This window comes from Mastigoproctus giganteus, chromosome 1 (genome assembly GCF_048544385.1).
Source record: "Mastigoproctus giganteus isolate SK-2022 chromosome 1, ASM4854438v1, whole genome shotgun sequence".
Classification (NCBI taxonomy): Eukaryota; Metazoa; Arthropoda; class Arachnida; order Uropygi; family Thelyphonidae; genus Mastigoproctus; species Mastigoproctus giganteus.
In genome coordinates, this window is record NC_143575.1 from 10,026,232 (window position 1) to 10,049,167 (window position 22,936).

Here is a 22,936-nt window from a genome sequence, read left to right on the forward strand (position 1 = left end):
TAAAAACCAAATAACAAACAAACAAACCTGTTGCAGTAGCCTACTGTCATTAGTGTCATTAACAACCCTGCCAACTTTTGTGTCGTCTGCAAATTTAGACATTAAGCCTGATAAAAAACATTCATTAATGAATACAGAAAACAACAATGGACCTAGCACTGAAGCCTGGGGGACTCCACTAATAACATTAGTCCATGAAGAGCAGTGTCCATTGATTACCGCTGTCTTCTCCCACACAACCCCATCCCTTTATCCATAGCAGCAATTTGCCCCCAATGCCACACTAGAATTTGAATAGCAGTCTTCCATGTGCAAGATGATTATTTAAGACTTAAGATTACTTAAAATTTGTCATTGTGTGAATTTGTTTTTTTTTTTACCTTCATGAACTTGAATGAATTGTTTGTGTTGATTTGAAGATAATCTCATTTAAAATGAAATATTTATAACTTAATAAAAAAATTACTATTTCAAATTTTAACATTTATTTTGATAAATGATATCAAAAATGCCATATAAGAATTGGTATTTTTGATGGATATTATTTTATCACAAAATTGATGGCTATTGCTATGCATCTTTAAAGGTTGTATAATTTGTAAAAATGGGATGAAAATTGTATGGTTTCTGTCCAAAGTTACTACTCTCTGTAGTAACTTTTTTCTGATCTGGTTAGTTTGAATATTTTAAGATTATTTATGGACTTCATTTTTTTTTTCCCTCCCTCAATCTTTATTCAGATAACAAATGGACTTGGCCAACTGATGAGGAACTTCACTCAGTTAGAAAGTAGTGCTGCTACTTTGGAACAAATGGCAGAATATATGGCTGTTAGCCAAGAGGTAATACTTATTTAATTTTTTTTTTACTTACTTTTTATTTTTATTTACTTCATACTTATTTTGGGATTTCTAATTTTTTATTATTATTTTAATTTGTAAATACAGTTTTTTTTATAAAAATATCACATGGATTTTTTTTAATCTAAACATGATTTTTTTTTCTGCCCATGTTTTGTTAAAATAAGATTTAAAATTTTCAGTTCTTTCCTCTTAATTATGACTTAATTACTCTTATTTCAGTTTTACCTTATATTTAGAGCCCAGTGTTCCTTATTAAGGAATACCAATTTAAATACACAAGTTGTTTTTAGGTATTGTAGCTCCCTTGTACCCTTATTTACCTTAAACCACTGGTGTACAATAACCATTAGCATTTTTTCTTTTATCTTAATTGTCCCTTCTGTTTCATTACAAAACTTTACTAGTTTTCTGGTTGTCACCCACATAAATGTGTATTCTTTGGTCTCTGAGACATTGTCCATGGGCATTCTTCCACTAATGAGAGCTAACTTAGGCTGATAGTCTAAAATGCTAATGAAGCCAATATTGAGGTCTCACTTCTGAATCTTATGTGGCAAATTTCAGAAAAGTCTGGTAATTGTGCAGTTTCTGGATCTTTTTGCACCTTCATGCTGATTAAGACTATTAGTAACTCTGGATATGTCTCCATATCTGGATAAGAGTCCAAAAATTCAAAAACTATGAATGCCTAGTACATTAGAGAAGCCTATCTGAGCATTTCCAGTATATATAGATGAGTTGGTGTGGCATCCACAGACGAATGGCCAAGCTTTTGTGACACTAGCAATGCAAAGTAGTAACGATTGTCATCACACAATGAAATTACAACACTTTGTTTAATGGGGGATTGAAGTATTCAAAAGTATCTTTGGCTTCCAGGACAAACTCCAGCCTTATGCTTATCTACAACAATGTTCAGATTTCTAGACAGGATAAACACCTGCTAATTCTGCACAAATTAAAAATCTGCCCTATTGTAGAATATTGTTCTCACAATGGATTGCTCCCGGGATTTACCATTCCTAGAATTTTTCTAAAAGGAAAGCAGTCAGGTTAATTAATGATTTCTCTTTTACAAATTATTGCCATTCAGTATCATACAAATGTTCAGTTTCTGCTGCATGCCTTTTCTACAGTTTTCTTATTTCCTTTCCTTTGCTACTTCTGAGTCAGCATCTGTATCTTTTACCTCTTTCTTCTGCACTATTCCAAATTTGTGAATTAGGTAGTTGACATTATCCATTCAGCTTTAAAAATTAGATTCACTTCCTTTATTTATCAAATTTATTTCTCTTCTTTGAAAACAACCTTTCATATGTATTTCCTGAAAATTACACACTACAGAAATGGTGAAAACTTAATATCACCAAGTATCTTTCATCTACTCGCTCCATACACAGTACTGGAGTACTATAGATTCCAGTAAAAACTTCCCTTTTCCTTTGAAATCTTAACAAATACAAACCTGTGTCCCTAGACATTTTCTCCCTAAGGACTTGTGGTATTTTTAAAATGATTCTCCGAGTAGCAATGTTGCCCATTCTTTTACTTGCTGACTCATCCAAAATGGTCATGTTTTGATGGAGGATCTGGAAGAAGTTACATCCAGGCATTAGCTCTCAGGGGCAGAAAATTTAAGACTTTGTGAAAAGAGGAATAACAAAATGAATACAGATCTTTTCATATATGGAAGAGAAAGGAAGGGTATAATTCTTTTGTTTGCACATAGGTCTTAACGTAACCTTGCTTGTATAATTATAATTATGTAATCCAACAAGTATCACTTTTCTAATGTTACCAAATATTGCACAAAAAATGGTTTACTTACATAAAGTAAGCTTCATTATGCTACATGATTAGTTTTTACCAATATTGATTTAGCGTTAATGGGAATAACCAGAGTAGGTGCAAACTGTTGCAGTGCTTAGCCTACTAAGGAAATGTAGGAGCATATTGGTTGGGGGAAAGAGGTACTTGGCATTCAGTTTATGAAACACTTTCAAATAATTTTACATAACAATTTCTGTTTATACTCTATATGGCTACTGTCAGAGGAACTTATAATTTCATTGTAGATTTTCTTGTTTGTACTCTAACACTACCACCAGGTCAATGGAGTTTACAATAATTCATCAATACAAACTGCTTGAATCCTGGTCCAAGCCATTTGTCAAGTCACTGCTGACTGCTTGGGTAACAGTAGGCTGTATATTTTGTGGCAACATATGGACTCAATCCCATTTCTCATACCTGTGTCTATGTATATTGCCCAAGGACCATAGCCTGTTTTATTATATTACATTGATTACAGTTTGTAAATAGAGCTAGTTCAATAAATTTTATAGCATTCATATCTTTTTAACTTGTCTAAGGCAAGTTAAAAGTAAAGACCCAAAGATCTTTATTTTCAAAAATATTATGTTTTCATTAACATAACAGGATTCCTGGGAAAAAGAAGATGAGAAACCACCCCCAGGTTGGCCAGCTGAGGGAACCATTATTATTAGTAATTTGGATGTCAACTACCAAGAAGAATTTCCAGTTACAAACAGTGTTAGTTTGCAGATCAGTCCAGGAGAAAAGGTATGGGGAAAATCACTTTTGCAAAGGTTGTGATCCTATTCCTGTTGAAAAATTTCTGGTATCATAATGGATGTTTGTCAAAAGATTTTTAGAAACTTATCTGAAACATGTGCTTCCACAAATAAATCCTGTAATACATTTACATAATATTTAGAGTCAAGCAGCACTAGTGGGTTCCCACAACTCCACTGTATACACACTCATTTACATTTAAGTGAGTCAGTATGCTAGTTGCCTCCCATGCTCTCAGACATATGCAACTAGAGCTCATCTTCATATAGGAACATAACACTTCATATCAGTAGGTTATAGTATAAAAACTATAAACATTGACTCCTTCAGGTCAACATTAAACATAATGTAAACTGAAAAAGATTTAATCAGATAGCAACCTTTAGCCTCATGGTAGGGATGTTGATGCCCCAGGTCTACCCTGTCCTACTTATCAGAGCTCCCTAATGAGTCTCAATGGCATAGGACTTGTTGCTATTAATTAAAAACAGCAGCCCACACCAACTTTCTTGCAGTAATTATATTGTCTTTATTCCACTCAGCACCATCACAGTTGCATCACTGACAACTATGTGGTGCTTAGGAGTTCCGTTTTATGCTTTCTGCTTATAGTAACAACAGAAAATGGAAATGTTTTATTAATTCAGCCTGAGAATTAATATTCATCATCATAATACATGGTCATATCTATAAATTTAATTAATGAAACATTTCAGTTAAATTCACTAATATAAAAAGAACTCTGCATGATAGAAAAAAATATTTAATGGTTAATATATATGTATAAATTATTAACAACTGCCATAAGTTTTATACACTTGTGTTTTTTTTGTTTTTTTTTTTGGTGGTTTTTAATGTGACAGTGCTTCACTACCAACTGCTTAAGGTGGCAGTCCTGACTTGTGAACATTTGATGATGTAACACTGGTTACCAAGAGAGAGCTCTGGCCTACTATCTTGAAACACTGACTGGTTATAATAAGGCCGACTGTTATAGGACTACTGACATTCTTACTGCCATTTGCATTGGTCTTCTAGGATCATTCAGCAGATTTTCCTTGGTTAGGTTAGAAGTTGACTTCAGTGATTTGTTGATCCTCTTTCCTAGAGAAGAAAGGGAAGGAGTTTTGAAACCTGGTGGTCTTGTATTTGGGTGTTTGAAAAGGACTAGCCAGTTGGTAGAAATAATCAAATCATAGCCTTGATTTGGCTGTATGAACTGTGTCCACAAACTCTACAGAGGTGAACCATGGATAGGATATTGGGTTATAGGAAGTGGGGTCTCTTCAATGGTGTTCAAGACTGCATCATTGAACCTGCAATGAAAAATTTAACAGAACTGCTTAGAAATGATTTAGACACCTATTTAACTTGTTTGGTTTAATTAGTTGTATAATATCAGATTAGCAAGGACACCACAATAGCTGGAGGATAAAGGAAGACGAAGGCCTGCCTCTTTTCATCCCCTTCTTTCATCAGGAGTTGGTTTTAAACTTATCTATGATCATATTACTGGAACTTAGTTAAATATATTTTGTTCAGGAAAACTGCAATTTTGAAAGGATTTCATTGCCTTGCTTTTAAATTATTTTTAATTAAAAAATAATACTAATTTATATTGTTAATAATACTTTTAATTCTAATTTTTATCACTCATTACTTTCATTTTAATGATACATGTCAGTATCATTAAAATGAAAGTAAAGAACTTAATTTTTTAGACAATAAGTTTGATGGTGTCATGAATAAATAGAATGAAGTGCTTGTTTTACAATTCTAGATTGAAAAACATTAGATGGAAGTAGAACCCTTCTAAAAGCTCCTGCAAAAACCCAAAGTGACGAAAATATTGTATGTCTACAGCATAACTGTGTGTGGGAAATTGGAGAGGGTGACAAATTCTAGATCAACCTTGAGTTGGTATCATTTCAAAAAAAGGCCTTAATCCCTTCTTTTTGTGTCAGTTCTGCTCCTTAGATTGGAAATGGGTGTAGCCAGCATTAAGGCTATAAAGTTCATATCTGGAATAGTTAAAGATATAGGGTAGCATGTGTGTATTTTGTAGTTTGTGACCAAGGCTTGGTTTGGAAAGAAGGATAGTGGCAAACATTTAGGAAATCTAAATATGTGTGAGATTTTTGAAATTTAAGGAAGAAGTAATTAGGGTAGACACTTTTGGAGACAGGACAGAAACCGGAGAGGCCTCCCCACCACTGTTAGGATTGGTGCAGAGACTTTGTGGACTTCTATGCTTCCAAAATGAAAAGGCTTCTGAATTAATTTTTTATATATATATATTTATTATTATTTTTTTTTTATTTATTTTTTTTTTTTTTTTATGTAAACCCCAAACACGAGAGGTATTAGTACCTATAGTAATCAGTACCGTGCTTGGGTTGGAGGTTGAGAAGATTAAAGAAGATATTTGTTGACATTGGCTTTAACTTCTGTAGACTGTAATTTTCAGAAAATACGTATGAAAGAAGGTTATTCCAGAAAACGGCAGTTGAATGAATAAACGAGGACGATGAAAAGTTGGTTCTGTGAGTTTGAAGTTGGACAGTAAATGGATGTTGGCTGGTGGCAGCATGTGTTCAGACTGTTTTGGAAAAAAGAGTGGGAATTATAGAATCCAATTCAGAAGAAGAGTGCCCATAGAAGTATCTGTAGAAGAGGCATGTAGCAGAAACAGTAAGTCTATGAGACAGCGAGTGGAGAGACTGTTAGAGATGAATCATTAACCTAACTGCCCTCTTCTGAACGGAATCAAGAAGCCTGAGAGAGGTTTTGGGGGCACCAGCCCAGATGTGGGAACAATATTCCATGGCAGGGTGGATTTGCAATTTATACAGAGTGAGCAGCTGTTTGGAAGAAAAGTAATGCAGAGAGCAAAAGGGAAACCCAAGTTTTTTTTAGATACAGAGGAAGCAATATTTGTAATGTGCTTGTGCCAAGAGAGAGAATAGAAGTCAGGGTAATCCCCAAAAGAGATATATCATTTTGCCTAGAAATCGGAGTGTCACTAAAGATAAGCATAGGAGCAGAAGAATCCTTTTTGCGAGATATAAGACAAGACTGAGTTTTAGAAGGGTTGAAATCAACTAAGTTGTCTTTTCCCCACTGGAGAGTTACCTGAAGATCGGCATTTAAGGAATTGGTAGCAGATTTTCGAGAAGTTGAAGCTGATTGAGCAGGACAAGTTTTCTCAAAATGGAAAGTGGAATGCAATGTGCTATCATTGGCAAAACTATGGATAGGATTTCTGGTCAATGGAAGAAGGTTATTAATATACAAGAGAAAAAGAGAGGGGGAAAGAACTGAACCTTGGACACCAGCATTAGTGGAGAAGTTAAAGACAGAGGCCCATCTACCATCACCCTCAGTGAGAAATCAGAGAGAAAACTGGATAACTAATTACTAAAAACAGTTGACAAACCATAAGATGGAAGCTTGTTTAGAAGATCTTTATGCCAAACACGATCAAAAGCCTTTGAGATGTCAAGAGCAACTACTTGTGTTTCACCAAACCTTTCCATTGAATTAGTCCATAAATGGGTAACGTAAGCCAGAACATCACCAGTGGATCGACACTGATGAAATCCATACTGGCGATCGTTGACCAGATGGAAGGTTTCTAGGTAGTTTAAGAGTTGGCTGTTAATTGATTTCTCCATTACTTTAGAAAGAGTAGAAGTAATTGCAATGGGATAATAATTGGATGGAAGGGATTTGTAACCCTTTTTAGGATCTGGCTGGATATGAGCAAATTTCCAAGCAGAAGGAAAACACCTTTGGAATAAAAAAGTGAAAAAAGGTGGCAAAGAATAGGAGTAAGTTCAGAAGCATAGGTTTTGAGAACAAGTGGAGAAATACCATCTGGAGCTTTCTTAGCATCAAGATTCATCAAAATCCTACTGACATCCTTTTGACGAAAGACCACAGGAGGCATTGAATGTAGCATGGTGGGAGGTGTTTTAGCAAGATCATTAATACATGAGTTAGAAGAAAAATGAGATGCTAGCAGGTCAGCTTTATCCTTGGCTGAAGTGACAACAGAACCATCTGGTTTGGACAGAGGTGGGAGCAGAGATGGGCAAAAGTTGCGGCCAATAGCTTTGGCAAGGGACCAGAATGCTCAGCTACCAGTAGGGCAAGAAGCAAGTTTTCTACTCTTAGCCTGTTCAAACTCTAGTTTGGACTGATTAATAACTGCTTTACAATTGTTGCAAGCTTTGGTGTAGGCAGAAAATGAAACTGAAGAATTAGAAACAAGCCAATTAAGATATGCAACATTCTTCTCTTGAACAGCCTTAGCACATTTATTGGAAAACCAAGGTTTAGATAAAGGACGAGATTTTAAAGTGGAGTGTGGGATAAAGGATTCCTGCAACAATAACTTCACTGACATGATCTGAGCAAACGTTGACATCAGAAGTTTTGAAACAGTAATCCGACCAAAGAAAAGAAAAGAAATCTTGCAGGTCATCCCATTTTGCATTCTTGTAATGCCAAACAACACGAGGTTGGGAATAGCCACGAGATAAAGGCTCCATTGGAGAAAAGAAAATCACCAAGTTGTGATCTAAAGTACCTAAAGGACCTCACTTCAACCGTGTACTTAGAAGGGTTGTATGTGAGAAAAAGATCAAGCATGTTGGCTGTATGATTAGGATTGTCCGGTATTCTTGTAGGTAAATGAACAATCTATGCAAGGTCATCATTAATTGCAAAAGCCTCAGCATCTCAACCAGCTGGGTTGGTGTGACTAGAAAACGGAAGCCAGCTGGAGTTTTGAACATTAAAATCAACAAGGAAAATTAACTCACTATGAGGAAAGTTGGACTGGAGAAAGTCAAGTTGCAAAGAGAGGAAGTCAAAGAGCTCCAAGTGATTAGTGGAGTTAGGAGAATGGTAGAGACAACAGATGAGTTTGACACAATGAGGTAGAAAAATTTTAAGCCAGAGAAGATCAAAGAGGAGATTCCAAATTGCCAAGTCTCTGACAGGGAATATCAGAATGGACATATGCACAAGTACCACCTTTGAGGTGAAAGGAATCATAGCGAATAATTTGGGCATCTGAGATGAGCAGTAGTTGAATCAACCGATAACTGAGATTCTGTCAGAAAAAGTACATGGGGTTTGGCAGACTGCAAGTGGAAATGGACATCGTTAAGATAAGAATTGAGACCACATATTTGTGAAATGAATTAGGAAGTGCTTGGGAAGTTTAGATCTTTTCGCAGATAAGCTTGCTCTATTAGTTTGACAATTTGTGGTGTATTCAATAGTAAGAAAAAGTGGGTGGGACATGCTGTATAAAGTAATGAAATTTTTGGCTGTGGCGTACACATGGTAAGAATATAACCAGATCCTTGACATAATGTGGCCTCGACAGTGCTCCCCGAAAACACACACACACACACACACACACTACTCGGACTCCCTCCAGTCAGTGTCTGGCAGAGTAGAGGTAGCAAGATTATACACTAGCTGATCCGGAAGCCTAGAGAGTTACCAATAGGTTCGGTCCGGTGTACTAACTAGTGGCCGGCCTGTGAACACCGTTTTAGAGCTGTACCCTCACAATGTAAGGAATATTGGATCTCTCCACAATGTTCATCATAAGCTCAAAAGTCATCAATCATACTGCATGATGGAAGATGGTACCTCTCAGGGGAGGTACCCATAGACTGGAGATGTGCAAATGTAACCCCAATTCACAAAGGAGGATCAAAGGCTGACACAAGTAATTATAGACCTGTTAGTTTAAATTCTGTTCCAGGTAAATTAATGGAGGCACTGGTTAAAGAAGCACTGCAGGATCATCTAGACAAGAATTCAGTTATAGCTCAGACGCAGCATGGTTTTGTTAAGGGCAGGTCTTGCCTGACCAATTTGATTGGATACTATGATGTAGTCACAAAAGAACTGGATGCAGGGAATAACTTTGATATTATATATTTGGATCTTAGAAAGGCTTTTGATACTGTTGCACATGGAAGACTGCAGCACAAATTGGAGCAGTGTGGCATTGGAGGCAAATTGCTGCTATGGATAAGGGGATGGTTGAGTGGCAGAAGACAGAGTGGTAATCAATGGACACTGCTCAACGTGGACTAATGTTATTAGTGGAGTTCCTCAAGGTTCAGTGTTGGGTCCGTTGTTGTTTTCGGTGTTTATGAATGATATTGATGATGGGATATCAAGTTTAATGTCCAAGTTTGCAGATGATACAAAGGTTGGCAGGGTCGTTAAGGACAATACTGACGCTATGCTGCTGCAACAGCATCTGGAAAGGTTGAACAGATGGGCTGAGAGGTGGCAAATGAGGTTTAACATCGACAAATGTAAAGTGCTGCATATGGGAAACAGTAACCCCAGAGCAACGTATCAACTCTGCGGTACTACACTGATAGTGGTGGAGAATGAAAAGGACCTGGGGGTAATTGTGCAGGCAGATATGAAGTTCTCTGAGCAGTGCAGACGAGCTGCAAGAGTAGCTCATGGTGTCTTGTCAATGATATACAGGAATTTTTCTAGCAGGGATAAGGAGGTGATTATTCCCTTGTATAAGGCAATGGTAAGGCCACATCTTGAGTACTGTATACAGGTCTGGAGGCCTCATTTCAAGAAGGATGTAGAGCTGCTGGAACGGGTACAGAGAAGGGCAACAAGATTAGTAAATGGAACAAAGGGTTGCTCTTACGAAGAAAGGCTTAAGTTTTGCAAATTACAGAGTCTGGAGACTAGGCACCGGCGAGGTGATCTGATAGAGGTATATAAGGCTTTGAATGGTTTGAGCATGCTCAATGCCAATGGGATTCTTCATCTTTCTCAGAATAATCACCTCAGAGGGCATAAATTCAAATTGAGGAAGGACGGATGTCGGATAGATGTGCGGAAATTTGCCTTTGGCCAGCGGTTGGTTGGTTGGTGGAACCGACTTCCATCACTTGTTGTTGAAGTTGATAGCCTAAACAAATTTAAAGCTCAACTGGACAGGTATTTCGAACGAACGGAGGGGTGAAATGGGAGTGGTTTTTTTTTTTTTTTTTTTTTTTTGGCTGATGCTGAATAAGCTTGCTTTCTTGCATCATATGCCTATGCTAATGCTAAGAGATAGGGAAGGATTGACCGGAACTTAGCTCTAGAGACTAAACATGGGTTCCACCACTTCAAGCCTCCAATAATCAAAGTGGTGGTATTGCACCAGTTGATGAGTCATCTACCACCTAGTACTGTCTGGTAACATAGAGGGGCGGCATTCCTCCATGTTGTGTGGGTGCCACACCTTGATACCTGCTTATGTTGGTTCGCACCTGGGTGGTCATCCACCGTATACTTGTGCATGGAGGTTATACTCAGGATTACTAACAGTCCCACCATCGTGAAGGTGAAAGCAGAGGATTTGGCTATCACAGACCATCTGGACTTCGCTGAAATTGGATCCACTTGACTTGAGCGTCACCCGAATATCAGTTCCATGAAAGTTTTAGGCTCCCACGTAGCAAGTGCAGCTTGTCTGGCATATCTGAGAGAATGTCTGTGACAACCTCAAGGACCATTTGCTAATGTGAATGAAGTTTCTCTTGGTCTTGCAGTGCTTTCTTCAAGGTAATTCAAATTTTTTCTGGATGTGATAGTTCTAAATTGTTCCTTATTATGGAGGAGAGAGAGTGAAAAGATCAACCTCTAAAAAGCCCACATCATATCTGTTGTTCAGCACTATAGGAGGAGAATCTGTCAAAGTTTGGTCCATACTGTCAAATCCACTCCACAGCTTAAATAGAAACAGGCAAGTTGACTATTCCTCTTAGGTGACCAACCCTTTTCAGAAACTTAAATCCCAGACCAAATTTCAAAATCCCTGTTCACTGTAGAGGAGGGAGTCACAGAACATTCTTCATGTCTCTGAGAAGTTTGTTATGCATGAATTAAATAGGGACCTACATTTGCCAAATCTCTTTTGTATTTATAGTGTTCCAGGGAATTTAATATCTAATGCATTTTGACTATTTTAGGTAGCAGTTCTTGGCCAAGCAGTTGCAGGAAAGCCTTCCTTAGCATTATATCTATTTAGAATTGTGGAACCTTTCTATGGCTCCATTGAGATTGATGATGTGGATATCACTAAAATTGGGCTTCATGATCTACGTCGCAACCTGGCAATCATTCCTCGGGTAAGAGTCATTCTTTTTTTATTACAATAAAATCTCAAAGTAGAAGACAGTAAATGCTTTGGACATGCATTATGAAATTTAATGCAAATTAACATCACATGTACAATGCAATCAATATGATATATTGTTTTTCTCTTATGAGGCAAATAACTCCAGCAAAGGAAACTAATGTTTGATATTAGTCTTTATGTGGGTGTGCATAGCGCAACCTCAATATAACACACCTCTTCATACTGCAGTTTTGGATATACTGCAGGCATGACCATGTCCCCAAAATGAAGTATGAAGAAAAGGAAGTGTTCAAAGAACTAGCATTTCCAGTATTTCAAACTGGAAAAAGTAAATATTGTATATATTTGTATCTACTGTATATCCCTACCATATTTCCGAGAGGAGAAATTAGCTAAAAATTGGCTGTATATTCACTTCGATATATTAAGTATTCAGTTGCAGAGTAATTTTTGCAAACAGGACTCATCAGAGACTAACTACTGTCAACCTAGTTTCTCCTCTCATCTAGAGATGTAGTAAAAGAGTATATCAGTGAAATGCTAATTTCAAACAGCTGCTTCCTGGAGGGGAATACAACTGATATTAATCAAGTGCATTACATTAATTACAAAGTAAATTTTTGTAAACCGCACATGACATCCTTTCTTTGACTAGAAAGTTGCACTTAGGATGGCAAACATTGCAAAGGGCTAAACTAGACAAAAATATACATTACATGTATATTTTTGTACTCCAAGTAAAGTACTCAAAGTAATTTATGGAGAAATCATGTGACTTCACTTTGGCATTATGATAGGCTGGGCAGTTTGGTTTTGATTTAGTTTTCTGAAAACACATTCTAGGGCATCAGAAATAAATAAATATACAGCAAAATTAGTAAATCAGTAGGACTGAAGTAATGGCCACCAAAAAAAAAAAAAACCTTATACAGTTGAAGAAAACTTAAGAGTTGTGAAACATCATGCAGTATATTTCTTGAATGTCTAATTCCTGAAAGAACAATCCTTGGTTGGATAAAATTGAAAGAGGGGGAAAAAAAATTGCACTCATTCATAGACTACGTAGAAGATGAAGTAAGTCTCCAAGGAAAGAAAACTAGACTTTGTGAAAACAGTGAGGTGGACCGATATGGTTTCTACAGAAATGCCTATACAAATAGTTTCTACAAAAGTGTAGTGAAGGAATACCAATAAATGGGGTAATTTTGAAAGTTCAAACACTTACATTTCATAAGCTACTTGGTGGAGATGACACATTTTAAAGCTTTTGAAGAGTGGCTTTACAGATGGGAGGGCTTGTCATTAGATATCTCAGGTTAGTCTTGTAGGTGAATCTGCAGTTGGTACCATTACAGCAGCAGCACTTCCTGAATTTCTGTGTAATGTGATTCGAGATGGTGAAATCACTGAACTGTTGTACAACTGTGACAAAACAGCACTGTACTGTAAAATTCTCCTTGAAAAGTCAACTGGATATTAAAAAGATTTCCAACAAAGTGGATGGGAAAACTTACAAAGAGAACTGTGCAGAAACAGGATTGGAAATCGCACGCTAACCCCATTTTGCAAAAATAAAAGTCGAAGTCCCCAGTGTTTAAAGCACATCAACATGAGTGATATTTTTCCTTCATGATTTGAAAGTGAATTTGTACCATTGGTGAGATGTGACTTCCTTTCCAAAAACTTACTCTTTTACTGTTGAATATCCTATTGCTCAGTCCATCCTTTGACTGATGTCCTGAAACGAAAGATAGCAAAGTCACAGTCATATTTCTGCCAAAGAACACAGCTGCACTAATTCAGCCAGTGGATCACAGATTATTCAAGCCTTCAAAGCCTGCTTTCATGGTAAGCTACTTGCTTGTTGTGAACTCAAATTCAAGTTCTAGAATTTCTGAAAACACTTAATCTGAAAGAATAGAATGGAAGAGAGAAAGTTTAACAGTAATTAAACTGCTGGAAAAAATGTATTGGGAAAGAATCCCTCAGGAACTAGTAGTTGTTGGTGACTATTGTCAGGGAAACGGAGAACATGGTATTTAAAAAGGATAGGTAGAACTGAACCAGGGTATGTCTACCAGGGGCAAAGGTTGATGACGTAGAGTGGATATCATCTTTTAAGGGCACAAAAGATGATATTGTTGTACACATTGACACTAATGATATTAAGAGTAGGAGAATGGTGGAATTACTTGACAGGTACAGATCACTTTTGAAAAAAAGCCATGAATTAGGGTTGAATTTTAAAGTCTGCAATTCTGCCCAGACACATGTATGCTTGCATGTATACCAATGCTAGAAGTATAGTAAATAAATTTGATGAATTTGAAGTGTTGGTCAAGACATCAAAGGCAGATATTGTTGGGATAGCAGAGACGTGGTGTCACACAGAAATAAGGAATGCAGAACTGGAATTTGTGGAGTACAATGTGTACAGAAAGGATACAAAGGGAGGACGTGTTATGCTGTTAATTAAGAAAAACATAAAATCAAAAGAAGTGGATCCAGTTGATATAGATGAACAGTGCACTGTTGAGTCAGTTTGTGATATAAGCACTGCGAAAGCAAAAATAAGAGTAGGACTGTGTTATAGGCCTAATGACTCCGAATGAGTACAATGAATAATTGTACAGAGAAATAGCGGGCCAGTAAATCAGAATGTCTTATAATGGGGGATTTTAACTTCTCAGATATTGACTGGAACTTGTGGGTTGGTCACTCACACACTAGTCAGACTTTTGTGGATTTATTGGATGATTGTTTTCTGCAGCAGCATGTTCGAGAGGCAACCAGAGAGAGTAATACTCTTGATCTGGTTATCAGCAGTGATCATTCATGTATTAAGAATTTGCAGATAAAGGAACCACTAGGTGGCAGTGATCACAGTGCACTGATGTGGGATTTACTTAAAGATATAATTACCATTAGGGGTAAAGGAAAGGGTTTTTGCTTCCATAAAGGTGAGTACAGTGGTCGGAGACAGTTTTTAAATTCTGTACAGTGGGATCAACTGACGATGTTACTAACAGTAAATTATAATGGGAAGCATTCAAGGAATTAATCGTGGATGCTACTAAAAGTTTCATATCTATTAAGAAGTATTGTTCAAGTTTTAGGCCTAAATGGTTATCAAATGAACTAATGATACTCATGACAGAGAAGAAAAATGCATGGGATGCATATAAATTATCAGGCAACACAGAAGCCTATGGCAGATATAAGCTAGTCTGTAATCAGGTCACAAAGGAGGTTAGGCAGGCGAAGGTAGATTATGAGAAATCCTTGGCAAAAGATGCTAAGAAAAACAGCAAGGATTTCTTTCCTTATATAAACTCTAAAAGGAAGGGGATGAATCTAATTGTTCCACTTGACATTGATGGTTCGACTGTTGATGATCCTGCTCAGAAAGCAAACCAACTGAATGAGTATTTTGCATCTACATTTACATGTGAGGAATTATTAAGATTTGAAAATGGCAGAAGGTTATCAAATTGTAGCAGGGTGCTTAATGATTTTGTAATAACTGAGAGCAAAGTGGAGGAGAAATTGTTGAAGTTAAACATAAGAAAGGCACCTGGGGTGGATGGGATCTATCCAATTATATTAAAGGAGGCGGCAAAGCAACTAAGCAAACCCTTAGCCATAATTATGAGAGCATCCTTGGACTCAGGGGAGGGAGGTTCCCATGGACTGGAGATGTGCAAATGTATCCCCCATTTCACAAAGGGATTGAAGGGTGACAGGAGTAATTACAGACCAGTTAGTTTAACTTCTGTTCTGGGTAAAATCATGGAGTCACTGGTTAAAGATGCATTGCAGGATCATCTAGACAAGACTGCAGCAATAATTCAGACACAGCATGGGTTTGTTAAGGGAAAGTCTTGTCTGACAAATTTGATTAGTTATTATGATGTGGTCACAAAGGAACTGGATGCAAAAAATAATTTTGATATCATATATTTGATTTTCAGGAAAGGTTTTGACACTGTTGCGCATGGAAGACTATTGTACAAATTGGAGCAGAATGGTATTAAGGGTAAGTTGCTACAATGGATAAAAGGGTGGTTAAGTGGGAGAAGACAGAGTGGTAATCAATGGGGGCTGCTCTTCACAGACTAATGTTATTAGTGGAGTCCCACAGGGTTCGCTGTTGGGTCCACTGTTGTTTTGTATATTTATCAATGATATTGATGAAGGTATATCAGGCTTAATGTCGAAGTTTGCAGATGATACAAAGGTTGGCATGGTTGTTAATGGCAGTGTGCTACTGCAACAGGATCTAGATAACTTGGGCATATGAGCTAAGTGACAACTGAAGTTTAACCTTGAAAAATGCAAGGTACTGCATGTGGGTAGAAGTAACTCCAGAGAAACATACCAACTGTGTGGTACTACACTTAAGGTGGTAGAAAATGAAAAAGACCTGGGAGTAATTGTGCAGTCAGATATGAAGTTTTCTGAGCAATGCAGACAGGCTGCCAGAGCAGGTCCTGGAGTTTTGTCAATGATATATAGGAATTTTGCTAGCAGGGAAAAGGAGGTGATTATCCCCTTGTATAAGGCAATGGTAGGCCACACCATGAGTACTGTATACAGGTCTGGAAGCCTCATTTCAAAGGATGTGGATCTGTTGGAACAAGTACAGAGAAGGGCAACAAGATTAGTGGATGGAACAAAGAGTTGCTCTTATGAAGAAAGACTTAAGTTTTGCAAATTACAGTGTCTGGAGACTAGGCACCTACAATGTGATCTGATTGAGGTGTATAAAGCCTTGAATGGATTGAGCATGCTCAATGCAGATGGGATTCTTCCTCTTGCTCAGAATAGTTGCCCGAGAGTATAAATTCAAATTGAGGAAAGACTGTTGTAGGATAGATGTGTGGAAGTTTGCCTTTAGCCAGCAATGACAGATTATGAGAAATCTTTGGCAAAGGATGCAAAGAAAAACAGCATACAGTTCTTTACCTATGTAAACTCAAGAAGGAAAGGGATGAATCAGATTGGTCCACTGGATATTGATGGTTCAACTTTTGATAATCCTACTCAGGTGCCTTACAAACTAAATGAGTATTTTGCATATACATTCACACATGAGGAGTTATTCATGGAGGGGAATGCCAGAGGTGAATTAAACTCTGGCAGTGAGCTAGATGAATTTGTAATAACTGAGGAAAGTTGAAGAGGAATTGTTAAAGATAAACATAAAAAAGCACCCAGGGTGGATGGGATCTATCCAGTTATATTAAAGGAGGCAGCAACGGAAGTAAGCAAACCCTTATCCATAATTATGAGTACTTTGGACTCAGGGGCGGTACCCATGGACTGGAGATATGCAAATGTGACTCCAATTCACAAAGGAGGATCAAAGGGCACCACAAGTAATTATAGACCTGTTAGTTTAACTTCTGTTCCAGGAAAATTAATGGAGGCACTGGTTAAAGAAGTATCATATTACAGGATCATCTAGACAAGACTTCAGTTATAGCTTGGACACAGCATGGTTTTGTTAAGGGAAAGTTTTGCCTGACCAATTTGATTGGATACTATGATGTGGTCACAAAGAAACTGGATGCAGGGAATAACTTTGATATTATATATTTCGATCTTAGAAAGACTTTTGATATTGTTACACGTGGAAGACTGCTGAACAAATTGAAGCAGTGTGGCATTGGAGGCAAATTTCTGCTAGGGATAAAGGGATGGTCGAGTGGGAGAAGACAGTAATCAATGGACACTGCTCATTGTGGACTAATATTATTAGTGGAGTCCCTTGGGGTTCAGTGTTGGGTCCATTGTTGTTTTTTGTATTTATAAATGATATTGTTGGAATATCAAGCCTATTGTCCAAGTTTGTAGCAATTCAAAGGTTGGCAGGGTTGTTAAGGACACTACTAACAGTACGCTGCTGCACAGGATCTAGAAAAGTTGAGCAGATTGGCTGAGAGCTGGCAAATGAAGTTTAACATTGACAAACGTAAAGTACTAAATATGGGAAGCAGTAACCACCCCAGCGTAACGTATGAACTCTGTGGTACTGCACTGACAGTGTTAGAGAACTGAAAGGACCCAGGGGTAATTGTGTAGGCAGATATGAAGTTTTATGAGCAGTGCAGACAGGCTGCAAGAGTAGCTCATGGTTTCTTGTCATTGATATACAGGAAATTTTCTAGCAGGGATAAGGAACAGTGGTTGCCAAGTTAACCCCATCACAGAGGCAGTAATTCTATCCATAGACAAACGCTGGCCACGTCACCACCATATGTCACAGCCACAAACATCAACAAACAATTAACCACGCACCTCACGCACCATCCTGGCAGTGCACATCTCTATTCCAACTGCCATTCATGTATTCAATCTGAAGAAGGCTGCCTCCCAGCCAAAAGCTTATTATTGTAATTATGTTTAGTTTGCTCTGAGAAACAAAATAAATTTTCGTAGGGATAAGGAGGTGGTTATCCCCTTGTATAAGGCAATGGTCAGGCCACACCTAGAGTACTGTATACAGGTCTGGAGGCTTCATTTTAAAAAGGATGTAAAGCTTTTGGAACGAGTACAGGAAAAGGGCAACATGATTAGTGAATGGAACAAAGGGTTGCTCTTACGAAGAAAGGCTTAACTTTTGCAAATTACAATGTCTGGAGACTAGGCACATGCGAGGTGATCTGATTGCGGTGTATAAAGCCTTGAATGGTTTGCGCATGCTAAATACTTTGGGATTCTTTCTCTTTCTCAGAATAATCACCTGAGAGGGCATAAATTTCAAATTGAGGAAAGACAGATGTAGGACAGATGTGTCGAAGTTTGCATTTAGTCAGCGGGTGGTTGGTGGAACAGACTTACATCCGTTGTTGTAGAAGTTAGTCTAAATAAATTTAAGGCTGAGCTGGACAGATATTTGAATGAATGGAGTGAAATGGGAGCAGTTTTTTTTTTTTTTTTTTGGCTGATGCTGCATAAGCTTGCTTTCTTTCATCATATGCCTAGGGAAAGTCTTGCCTGACCAATTTGATTGGATACTATGTTGTGGTCACAAAGGAACTGGATGCAGGGAATAACTGCATCCAGGTTCCTTTGTGCATGTTCTATTATTAGTGATTAGCATGCAAAACTGCATGCTAATCACTAATAATAACCTCGAATTAGCACAGCATTTTCAGAACAAGAAGCAAAAGCTGCTTGTAACATTCTTGGTGGCAGTCTTGGAGTAAATTAGCATTAGTAGAGGCATTTGATGCAAGAAAGCAAGCTTATGCAGCATCAGCCAAAAAAAAAAAAAAAAAAAACCCACTTCCACTTCACCCCTCTGTTCGTTCAAAATACCTGTCCAGCTGAGCCTTAAACTTATTTAGGCTATCAACCTCCACCACAAGGGATGGCAGTCTGTTCCACCAACCAACCACCCGCTGGCTAAAGGCAAATTTCCGCACGTCTATCCTACATCTGTCTTTCCTCAATTTGAATTTATGCCCTCTCAGGTGATTTTTCTGAGCTAGAGGAAGAATCCCATCAGCATTGAGCATGCTTAAACCATTCAAGGCTTTATACACCTCTATCAGATCACCTCGCTGGTGCCTAGTCTCCAGACACTGTAATTTGCAAAACTTAAGCCTTTCTTCGTAAGAGCACCCCTTTGTTCCATTCACTAATCTTGTTGCCCTTCTCTGTACTCGTTCCAGCAGCTCTACATCCTTCTTGAAATGAGGCCTCCAGACCTGTATACAGTACTCTAGGTGTGGCCTGACCATTGCCTTATACAATGGAATAATCACCTCCTTATCCCTGCTGGAAAAATTCCTGTATATCATTGACAATACTCCATGAGCTACTCTTGCAGCCCGTCTGCACTGCTCAGAGGACTTCATATCATAAATGATCTGGCTGCTTGGATTGAACTGGATGCAGAGGCTCCTGTTGTGCATTACCTCAGTGAGAAAGAAATCTTATCTTCTGTGAACAGTTGGGAGACGATCGACAAACAGAAGGCCAGTGACTCAGAAGATATGGATAAACTTGTGTAAGGAAAAAGCACCAGAAATTAACAGTGCTTGAAACATTGAGGTCTTGATGTGGGTAGAACATGATAGTGAACATCATTTATTGCATATGACTACTATTAAGAATTATATACTGAAAAAATGTTATCAGTTCTGGCAAACTAAATTACATGACTATTTAAGAATCGATGCATAAAATGTAAGTCCATAACAGCATTGTGTATCAGTAGAATGTAAAGGGAATGATATAACCTTTAAGTTTGTCTTTTAGTCAGTTTACTTATAAAACTTTTGTAAATAAAGTAATTATTTAAAAATAGTAATTTTTTTTTGCTGTAACATGCTTTGCTTATAACACTGGTGTTAAAGTTGTCACCTGCACCCACATTATATTAAGGTTGCATTGTATATATATATTTGACAGTGGGTGATGGAATTAGATACATAAAATTTAATTAAATATAAACATGACACAGTTATCATTCTACTACAAGTAATATGTTTCAAATTGGATAGTTATCATTTCTCACTAATTTTTGATTTATGTGGTTGCACAAAAGTTTTGATACATAACTGAAATTGGTGCAACTTAATTTTGAAAAATGCAGTTTTTTTGTGGGCCTTTACTGAAAATTAAGGTTTATTTTTGAAGTTTTCTGTTATCGCTTTGTTTTCAACACCTTTGATACACAAGTTATTTTGCCATTCAAGTCTGGAATGAATCAGTGCAGGATATCAAAAAGGGTTGCCATTGGGAGCAGCACTATCAGCAGAATAGTTTGATTTCAGAAGTTTGATATATTCTTAAATTACTCAAAATCAAGTCTCCCTTGAACTGTAAATGTCACTGTGGTACTACAAGATCAAATAATTATTTTTCTGAAATTGTCATCAGTCACTCAAAAAAGCTAATGAACAATCAGTTAAGAAACAATCCACTGCATTTGGAAAAGCCTTCAGTTTAAGCCCTACATGTTTCAAAAAATTATACTTCATGAATTCAAGGTAAGCTGTTCAATTCAAAAGAACAAAACCACTGGCTTGTCTCTCTGCAAATTCACTTTTCAAAAGTGATCTAACAAATGAATCTAATCAGATAAATTTTCAATCCAGTTAAATTTTTCTGATCAGATTTTCAGGAGAGAGTTCTTTCTTTGAAAACTCCCCTCTCCCAAAAGTAACAATGTGTTGTAAAACAGTTCAGTTGCAAACTTATGCAAATACAAAAACATGACTTTTATAATGGTTTGGAGAGTAGCAAAACAATTCCCCTGCCCTTGTAGGAAGTCACTGTCAACCAGGAACTTTCTTCCTTCACAGCAATAATTGTAGTTAGCATGGCTACTCCAGCAAGGCTCAGCACATTCTCACAAGACTAGACCAGTACACTGGTGTTGAGAATTTGTCAGCTCTTATTCGGTACTGAAGAGTGGCATCTGAATTCATTACTTGATTGTCTGTGTAGAGCATAGTGGGAGAGCAAGGCTTTTGCTACTCAAGTTTTAACTGCATTAAAGCATTTTTTTAAATGCATAGAACTCCAATTGTGAAATGCTCTGAGAAATAATTGACAAAGTTGCTAAAAAATTTTGAAGGTAGTGATCAAAGCAAAAGGCTGTTATACTGAAATTTAATTTACACCGATGAGCCAAAACATTATGACCATCTACTTAATATGATGTTGGTCCTCCATGTGCAGTCAAAAAAGCTCGTACCTGGCAAGGCATGGACACTACAAGATTTCTAAATGTGTCTTGTGGTATCTGGTACCAACCAGCAGATCCTTTAACTCCTGTAAGGTCCATGGTTGAGACGCTGCAGATCAGAGTTGCTTTTCCAACACAAACCACAGATGCTCGATGGGATTGATGTCTGGGGAATTTGGAGACCAGGGCAATACCTGGAAGCCTTCCTCATGTTCCACAAACCAGTCTCAAACAATCCAGGCAGTGTGGCATGGCACGTTATCCAGCTGAAAGACTGCACTGCCAGAGGGGAAGACCGTTGCCATGAAAGGGTGTACCTGGTTAGCCATGATGTTTAGGTAGGTGGTAGATGTCAGAGTGCCCGGCACATGGATGACTGGACCCAGGGTATCCCAGCAGAACATCGCCCAAAGCATGACACCGATGCTACTGGCTTGTTTTTGTCCCATGATGCATCCAGGTGCCATCACTTCCCCAGGTAAATGATGCACACATACCTGGCCATCCACATGGTGCAACAGGAAACTTGATTCATCAGACCAGACAAACTTCTTCCAATCACTCAAGGTCCAGTTTCAATGCTCGCATGCCCATTGTAGGTGCTGTCACCGGTGAACCATGGTTAGCATGGGCACTCGGAGTGGCTTGCAGCTGTGCAGCTCCATTTTCAGCAGGTTTCGATGTACTGTGTGTGTTGTGACACATTACTCCCATCACCAGGTATTCCAATTACCAGAGAGTTGCACCACAGTCGCCCCCGTCTGTTGCCACATACCATCCGGGAGAGCCTTCGCTCACCTCCAGCATCGATGATTCGTGGTCGTCCAACACCTCTCTGGTGGTTCGTGGGTTCCCCCTCCTCGGACCTACTTCTGGTAGGTACCAACCATGGATGGCCATGAGTATCCCACCAGCTGTGCTGTTTCGGATATGCTCTGACCCAGTTCTCTGGCCATTACAATTTGGCCTTTGTCAAACTCGCTTACGTCCGCTGTCTTTCCTATCTGAAGACCAAGAGTGACACTGATTAACAGAGCTCAGTATCAGGTGTTTTTTTATACAGTGTCCTGATCCGTGCACGTGGCGTAGTTCACCTGCAATTGCTTCTATTTACACAATGACTCGCTGTTCATAATGTTTTGACTCAGTGTATATTTGTTTGTTTGTGATAAGTGCTGTGAAACTTTAGTTTAATTATGTTGTGATTAAAAATATGTGATATGTACAACCTTTGGATGAGATATGGGAGGCTCTGAATAACCAGAGAAAATAAAGCAAAAAGTGCTGTACATTGTCTGTTTTTTTTTATGGGCTAGTGGATGTTTGTGTTAATTAATATGAAAGAATCAAGAACAAATAAACCCTCACAAAACTGAACAAGACCAAAAGTAAAGAAATTTGCAACAATGCATGCAAATGAACTTCTGCATGGCATAGTGTAGATATTTATTAAAAACTCAAATTAATAATTGCCACTAAGTGTTATGTGAATAGTAAAATGGCTCACAATATTTACCAATTATGCAATGTTTTTCAGTGGAAAATTGAAAAGAGGTTATGAAAGTTTGACTTTATTTTGTG

The 22,936-nt window shown here is 37.9% G+C and overlaps 1 protein-coding gene across 1 annotated transcript in view; it reads left to right on the top strand.

Moving 5' to 3' along the window:
* The window catches only part of LOC150090544 (multidrug resistance-associated protein 1-like), a 66,697-nt gene that overhangs the window by 19,472 nt on the left and 24,289 nt on the right, over window positions 1-22,936 (top strand). The window contains exons 4-6 of the mRNA XM_090379086.1: window positions 741-842; window positions 3,303-3,446; window positions 11,483-11,641. Of these exons, the coding sequence (XP_090235212.1) occupies window positions 741-842; window positions 3,303-3,446; window positions 11,483-11,641 (405 nt within the window). The remainder of the gene's footprint in view (window positions 1-740; window positions 843-3,302; window positions 3,447-11,482; window positions 11,642-22,936) is intronic.